At 52.9% G+C, this 8,538-nt stretch overlaps 1 protein-coding gene across 1 annotated transcript; it reads left to right on the forward strand.

Moving 5' to 3' along the window:
• Window positions 1-4,543: 4,543 nt before the first annotated feature.
• On the forward strand, window positions 4,544-6,909 carry LOC133362263 (S phase cyclin A-associated protein in the endoplasmic reticulum-like; the record flags this gene model as incomplete). Its single annotated transcript, XM_061581187.1, has 3 exons — window positions 4,544-4,625; window positions 5,299-5,393; window positions 6,577-6,909. Coding segments are annotated over exons 1-3 (474 nt in total), but the record flags the coding sequence as incomplete, so codon positions are not given.
• Between the last annotated feature and the right edge of the window lie 1,629 nt (window positions 6,910-8,538).

Below are 8,538 nucleotides of genomic sequence, written 5' to 3' on the forward strand. Positions count from 1 at the left end.
CCGTGCCTGCTGGGGACGGACTTCCTGGCCAAAATGCCGATTGTAATTTTGATCGACCAGGGGTGCATAGAGCTTCCATCGGGCAGACGCATGGCGTTTCTGCCATCGCCGGTTGCGACTCGGACGGCGTTCGCGACGGTGCCGGCGCTCGTGGAAAGAACGGTACGCGTTCCTCCGGGGACGCAAATGCTGGTACCCTTGAAACTTCGGCGGCCCCTCGTTAAGGGTGCTGGGGCACAAGGGGTACTGTTGGGACCGTCTAGGGCCGGGGTTAGTGGACCTGACTTACTACCGGCCCAGACCATAGTGAGAGGGGATGGTGAACCCTTCATCGCGGTCCTAAATGTGGGCTCGCGGACGGTGGTGATCCCACAGGGGACCGTGCTTGCTCACGCAACGCCGGTGCCGTGTGAGGAACCCGCCGTAAATTGCGTCAACACTGTCCCTGCGTCGCGACCGCATTCGGACAGCGATGAAGGGTGGCTCGAGGCGCTTTGTGCGGGATCGACGGACCTGTCCGATTCAGAGCGTCAACAACTTAAAACGCTACTGCGAGAATTTTCCGACGTTTTTAGTCGAAATAAATATGATTTGGGTTGCACTCACTTGCTGCGTCACCATATTGACACGGGTGACAGCGCGCCAATTCGCCAAAATCCGTTTCGGTTGAGTCCCGCCGAAAAGGACCATGTCAAATCGGCTGTTGATGACATGTTGGCCGCGGACATCATTTCTCCTTCCACCAGCCCTTGGGGAGCGCCGATCGTCCTGGTTAAAAAGCAGGACGGTTCGTTGCGGTTTTGCGTTGACTTCCGGCGTCTTAATAAAATTTCGGTTGCCGACGCATACCCGCTCCCTCGGATGGATGAATCGCTTGACGCCTTGGCGGGAGCGCGATTCTTTTCCACACTCGATTTACTTTCGGGATTCTGGCAGCTTCCTCTGGATGATGAGTCAAAGCCTAAAACTGCTTTTCGTACACCGCACGGCTTGTTTCAATTCAACCGGTTGCCGATGGGCTTACACTCAGCGCCGGCAACTTTCCAGCGTTTAATGGAATTGGTTTTGGCTGGACTGCAATGGGAGTCGTGCCTCATTTATTTGGATGACGTTATCGTCTTTGGAAAAACCTTTGATGAACATCTCCAGAGGTTGCGGGCGGTTTTCCTAAAGATGCGGGCTGCTAATTTGAAATTCAAGCCCCAAAAATGCCATTTGTTGCGTGATTCGGTGCGTTATTTGGGGCACATCGTGGGACGCTCAGGTATTGCTACCGATCCCGCCAAAACGCAGTGTGTCAGCTCCTGGCCGACTCCCACCTCGGTGGGAGAGGTCAGGAGTTTCATTGGGTTCGCGTCGTATTATCGACGGTTTGTTGCTGATTTTGCGACAATTGCTAAACCCCTGCACGCTTTAACATCTAAAGGGGTTCGGTTCCACTGGGGTCAAGAGGAGGAGGCTGCGTTCCGCTCCCTTCGGGACGCCCTGGTGAAAGCCCCTCCCTTGATCTACCCTGATTTTTCGAAGCCCTTTTTGCTCGACACCGATGCGAGCAACACGGGTATTGGGGGTGTGCTTTCCCAGGTGGTTGATGGCGTTGAACGGGTGGTCGCATACGGTAGTCGGGTGTTGTCTCCTGCGGAGCAGAGATATTGTGTCACCCGTAGAGAACTGTTGGCAATTGTTTTTTTCATCCAACAGTATCGCCCATATCTGTACGGTCGGCATTTCACCGTCCGCACAGATCATGCGGCACTACAGTATGCCCTGCGGGTTCAACAACCATCGGGACAGTTGTCTCGATGGTTGGAGGTTCTCCAGGATTTTGATTTTGAGACCACTTACCGTAAGGGCGTTCGCCATACCAACGCGGACGCTCTGTCACGCATGCCAACCACCTCGGAATGTGCATGCCTCCTGGGGTCGGGACGTTGCAGACCTTCAGGGGACGCATCGGTTCCGATCCTGGCAGCCACCGACGACGACGAACCACTGCCTGATAATTCGATCGAACAACAGGGAAGGGATTCCCTGTTGGGGTTGCCCGTCACTGAGTGGGGGCGCCTCCAAATGGAGGATACCTCCCTCCTCGGGTGGCGTCGTCGCGTCGGGGGTGCTGGCCGGGTGAAAGGTGATTCGGGTGCATGGGAAATGGTACAGGGTCTGCTCATGCATTGGGACGCAAAATCACAGCGACATCGGCTGGTCGTCCCTTCGGAGTTGCGAGGCAAAGTGGTGTGGGCCGCGCATGAGCGCCTGTTACATCTGGGGACTCTAAAGACCCTTGCACTGATACAACTAGATTTTTTTTGGCCTGGTATGACAAAGGATGTTGGGGATCTTTTGAATTCATGCCCGCGGTGTGCGCAACGGAAACCGCCGGCACGGGAGTCTAACCCGCCTTTACAATCAATCAAGGTGTCCAGAATAAATGAGCTTGTCGCGCTGGACATCTTGGGCCCATTTCCCGCCACCCCCAGGGGCAATAGGTATTTGCTGACAGGAGTCGAGTATTTTACGCGCTGGCCCATGGCCTGGCCCCTTGCCAACCAGTCGGCAGCAGCCATCGTGGACGCCTTTGTTCAGGGATACGTCCTGGACAAAGGTGCTCCGGAACGGCTGCTGACCGACCAGGGTAAAAATTTTTCAAGCAAATTGCTTAAACAAGTCTGTGACCTCTTAGGCACAAAGAAAATTCGGACCTCCCCGTATCACCCACAGACAGACGGAATGGTCGAGCGCCTGCATCGCACCATTTCGTCAATGATGGCACAGCAGGTCTCAGATTCTCAGACTGATTGGGACCTGCATATTCAGGGGGTCTTGGCGGCATACCGGATGGCACCCCATGCAGCTACGGGATTTTCCCCCTTTTTCCTTATGTACGGTCGCGAACCCGACCCGCCTGTTCGCGCCCAGCTGCAGATCCCCGACCCGCAAGGAAAAACTAAATTGGCTGACCACGTCAAATTTAATCTGGCTAAATTAACAGAGGCGCGGGATGCTGCGAGGTTGAACTCGGACCTCCGTCAAAAGGCGAACGAGCGCCTCAGGCTGGGTCGGGCGCATGTAATACAGTGGAAACCGGGGGACAGGGCATGGTTGCACTGTCCCCAAGTACCCCTGGCCACCTCCCCTAAGCTGGCGCGGCCGTGGCGGGGCCCTGTGGAAGTGGTCGAGGTCTTGCGACCACAGTGCGTGCGCATTCGTTGGGGGAAGCGGCGATGGTTCGTGCACCCCTCTCGGTTGAAACCTTTCGTCGCGGTACACAAACCCACTTCACACATGCGTGGCCAGACGTGTGGGGGGTCGACCGACTCACTAGCTCCGTCTCCACCGCGCTCACCTAATGCCTTGCCGGCCGTGCCACCTCCAGGTGCATCGGGACTGACGAGCCCGCACCCACCTGCTGCTGCAAGGGACGCCGCGGTTCCCGCGACGTCAGACGCGGACTCTATACAAAACGAACAACCGCCACCGGCGGGTTCGCCACCCGGGATTGCCCCGTGTGACGGGCCTGCAGCAAGGACACGCGCAAAAATGCGCAGACTCTTATAATGCATTGGACGAACATTTTTTTTTTCTTCTTCTCTCTTACGTACGGTTGCGTGGTGCTGCGTCGGTGGGGAGCTCCTAACACATTTTTTTGTGTTGTGTTGCATGTGTGCTGCGAGTTCCCTGCTTAACCTGTATATATGCGTCGCTCTTACGGTATTCGTATTTATTCAGGGGGGGTGCGTCGGATTGTTCCCTTCGGGGTTGTGGGTTTTGTTGTTGTCATTGTTGTTGTTGTTGTTGTCGTTGTTGCTGTTGGTTCCTTCATGTTAGCGTTAAAAACGTTTTTTTAAGGCACACGCGGGTATCCAGGGGTTAAACAGCCTTTATTAAAGTTGTTGCAGCCGGGACGGCTGCGAGCTGTACAGGGGGGGTGATGTAGGGCTGTTACAGAGGGGCTGTTTGTGTAGGGCTGTTTGCATAGGGGCTAACGGATAACAAACACAGTGGGCGGGGACTCCGTGAGCACACGGGGTGGTGCCCGCAACGACGTCCGTACTGGACGGCGTGAGGGGGGTTTCGATCCTCTAGGGGGGTATAAAAAGGGTTGAGCCAGAGAGCTCGGGGCTCAGTCTTAGTGTAGTTAAGGGAAGAGAGAAGACCGGCCAGATAGGCCCTGGACTCCCCCTGGGACGCCGCCCTTGTAAGGGCAGTGCAGGCTGGAGCCAGTGGCGTGGTCCCGGAACCAGAGTCAGACCTCTGGGATTCCGGGTACCGTAGCCCGACTGACCAGTGTCGGGCCAGACAGCCTCCCCTAGCCCGTTAGCGGAGGACTCGGCTAGGAAGGCTAGCTAGGGGTGAATTCCCAGTTGTACGGGTGAGGGGGCCGATACATCCCTCCAGTATTGTAAAGACATTGTGCAAATAAATACGTGTGCCTTACCCCGTTGTCCACGCGTCTTCAAGAACACTTCATATGTATTAATTAGGAGGATGAGTGATTCAAAAGTTTGCTAAATCTGAGCGTTGTTCCAACCTCCCCAGGCCATCCAACTTCAAACAAAATCTACTCGTTCCCAACAACATGGACAGACAAATCACGTGGGCTGAGATCTTGGATGAATATGAGGGTAAGTCCCAGATACCTGCATCACATGGATTATATGCGGAGGAGGAGACTCCTTGATGAATTACTTTTCGTAGACATGGCTTGGTGGTAATGGGAAGACGTAATGATCGAGTGTGGCAAAGAGGATGGGTTTATATTTGAGTTGTTGCCATCTTTGTTCAAACTGGGGTCTCAAGCTTATGTAATTTACGATCTCTCCGCCCCCGCCCCCTCTGTATATTTAAGGCCTCGTCACAGAGACGACCTCTCTCTTTCTGCCAATACGTGTTCTCTCTCTGCGTGTCTTTGTGATGTCTGTCTGCTTGTGTGTCTGTCTATAGTTTTCTGGTTAGATTTTTGTTGCTATTTATTTTATACCTGATGATGATTGCTTGTGTTGCAATCGAAACGTCGTAGTATGCTATTATTTAATTTATTATTTTATCTTTATACGTGACTTAACCTAAAGAACCAAAGAATAATTCCTCCAGTCACGAAAGCTCCAAAATTGAGATTGCCGACAAAAACATGACTTGTAAAGTTTTACTGCCATGTGATGACTATTTTTCAATAGCAGGTCCTGTTGTGTGGTAAGCGGTAATTACTGGGATCTCAAAATTAGTTCTGTGAGACTCCATGTCCTTCGTTCTCTAATTAATAACTCGTACTTTGAATGCATTTTCTGTTCTTCATAGCCCGGGAGTCGGCGTGCCAGTCGACCACGTGGGGGGACGTTATGGATAAGGTGGACCCTTTCCCAGGCCAAAGTTACAAGAATCGCTCCCCAAAGGTGTGTATGGGTTCTAGATTTGAAGCTTTCGTGACTGCAAGGATTCATACTCTTAGTTATTTCGGTAAAGTCACGTAGGTATAAAATGAAATAAAAATTAATAAAAATAAAATAATAAAAATCACGACGTTTCGGAGGCAACACAAGTCTCCGTCCCAGGTGGGACCGTCACAGCTGAATTTGCTGTATCAAGTGAGGCAGGGATTCCAAGATGCAAGTTCTTAAATACAAGTTAAGGAGGGAGGAGGGGGGAGGAGCTTATCAGAATGTGGTAGCCAATGAATGGAACGTATTGGGAGGGGGGGCGGGGCTAAAAGAGAGCACGATGTGTATGGGGTCTGTGGGGTTAAAACACACGACATTCTCTCGACAACGAGCACACCATGTCACCTCACCAGCACACCAAAATATCACGACACCAACTCTCCCCATCACCTTCTCATCACACTACACGACCACCAATTCAATACACCATATTAGAGCCTCATCATGCCTCTATACCATCACAATACACCATCTCTCTAGAACATTCCACTACTTCTCCTCTCCATATCGCAACACCATGTCCCGACACCATCACCGCATCTCTTCACCGTCCCGCTCATGCAGGCACTTGAAGTGGCCATTTATTACCAATGAAGACAGAATGATATCAGGCAGTCACATTAATTATGTCTGTGATTTGATTGGAAGTTACCATTCCAGTTCCAAACTATGGGCGCTGCAGTGAAGTTTGTCCAGAGTTTGGGCTTCCAGATATTTATAATGGGACATTCTGTGAAAACTATTGCCAGTGATGATTATTGCCAACAATTGCTATGAAACCGCCACAATCGAGCAAAGTCTTGAGTGCATGCATGGGGTTTATGGGGATATATGAGGATGTGACATGTATTTTCATTCTATAGGAGTTGGGATATTTAGGGGTTAGTACTACACGTACAATGTGATACAAGTATTGATGGATAAGGCATTGTGTTAACAGCAGGTGATAGTGTATATTCAAGTGTGTACTAAGCAAGTTTGAATGACTGAATGTGGATGGCTGCATCTGTACATACATGTGTGAGTATGTTTTTTTGTTTGGGTTTATGTGCACGTCCACGTTTGCGTGCCTGTGGGTATGAATGTTTTCTTGCATGTGCATGTCTGAATGTTCTTTTGCTTATCTTTGCTTGATCAGAGGATAATTGGGGAGTTGAAGGACGTCAGCGGGATGAAGCATCTCCAGGAAAAGAACCTTAGCAAAGAAAGATGCACCATGGAAGAGGAGCGCCTCTTTGAGGTGCAGTGCATTGCCAGGGCGAAGTGCCGCACAGATGAGAAGTACTTCCGAGACTATCTCCTCAAGAAGCGCCTCATTCAAGTGAAGTACTTCATTGATGAGAAGCATCATCTCGAGATGATGTGTCCTGAGGAGAAGAATCTGGAGGAGGAGGAGGAGAAGTGTCTCGCCAACGTGAAACGCGTCGAGGAGGAGAAGCGCCTTGAGCAGGAGCAGCGCCTTGCCAGCATTGCAACCATCACCACCACCGCTACCGCCGGCAACTCCACCCCCACCCCTGCCACCACCACCGCCACCACCACCACTGCCACCACTGCCACCGCCACCACCACCGCCACCACCACCCCCACTGCCACTGATGCTGTTGCCGCCACTGCCACAAAACCCGCCGCCACCACCACCGCCACCACCGCCACGACCGCCGTCACCACCGCCACCACAGCCACCACCGCCAACGCCACAACTGCCGCCACCGCATCCACCGCCACCACTGCCACTGACGCTGTTGCCGCCACTGCCACAAAACCCTCCGCCACCACTGCCACCTCCACCACTGCCATCACCACCACCGCCGCCACCACCACCACCGCAGTAACCACCACCGCCGCCACCACCGCCGCCACCACCACCGCCACCACCGCCGCCACCGACACCGCCGCCGCCACCACTACCACCGCCGCCACCACCACCACCGCTGCAACCACCACCGCCACCGCATCCACCTCTGACACTCCTGTACAGGGCCCGATTGCTCCAAGCTTTGGAGAAGAGGGCTTCCAAGCAGAGAAGATGGATAAGAAGACAGAGGTGGAACAGGAAGAGGAGAAGGTGGAGGAAGAGGTTGAGGAGGAACAGGAGGAGGGAATGGAGAAGACAGAGAATGGAGAGAAGATGGTGGTGGAGGATGAAGAGGAGGAGATGGAGGACGAGACAAAGCAGGAGGTGGAGGAGGTGCAGGTGGTGGAGGTGGTGATGCAGGGAAAGAAGAGGAAGCGAGGGGGCCTTGCTAGCGTGGCGAGAGCGATCACCTCCCTCCTCCGCCGCGTGCTGCTTTGTGGTGGCATGTCCACCCAGAGCCACTCCTGTAAAGAATAAGGTTCAATACCATTGTTGTTGCTGGCACTTTAAACTTTGTGAAATAAACCCATGATGACACAACATAACGTTGAATTGCTTGCAAGTGTAATAAAGGACTCGTTCACTGGGTCTGTCTCCGTTGTCCTTTATTTGGGTTCTTTACACTTGTCCCACACGGCCCTCGCTCAGAGCCTCCCCGCTTAGCAGCTCGACAGCTGCCTTCGCTCACGTAGCCTTTCGCGCTCCTGCAGCTCCGCTGTGCAGTCCTCCGGCTGCTCTCACTGCAGCTCCACCGCTGCTCCCTGTTCCCCCGTGCTCGTCACCGCTGGCCGACGGTGCCGAGTCTTACTGTGTGTGGCGATCTCGCCACTCTCCAACCTCCGCACTGTGTGGCCTCACTCTGTCTCTATTCCCAACACTCTCCCGTTTCTTCCGGTATCTCTCCCTTAAGACCTCATCCCTCTCTCTCACGTGACCTAACTCCTCCCCCCGTGACGTCATATCCGCGAGGCCGTTTATGCCCGCATTACACAAGTATACTACTGTTTGTATGTACATGGATCTGTACTTTTGTGTATGTCCACTCGTGTGTGGGTGTGTGTACATGGGAGTGTATATGTGTACTCGTGTATGATTATGCATTGGAACAAACAAATTGTTTTTATATTGTGTCGTACAAATAATTTAGGGGAAACGTGGTAGGAATGCGCCACCTCAACAGGGAACTACAGGGATGAGACTCCCCGCTCGTGGTGCTAAATGAATGAAAACAGCGCCACTGAG

This window comes from Lethenteron reissneri, unplaced genomic scaffold, assembly GCF_015708825.2.
Source record: "Lethenteron reissneri isolate LAM-NWPU_2019-01 unplaced genomic scaffold, ASM1570882v1 scaffold_1416, whole genome shotgun sequence".
Taxonomy (NCBI): Eukaryota; Metazoa; Chordata; class Hyperoartia; order Petromyzontiformes; family Petromyzontidae; genus Lethenteron; species Lethenteron reissneri.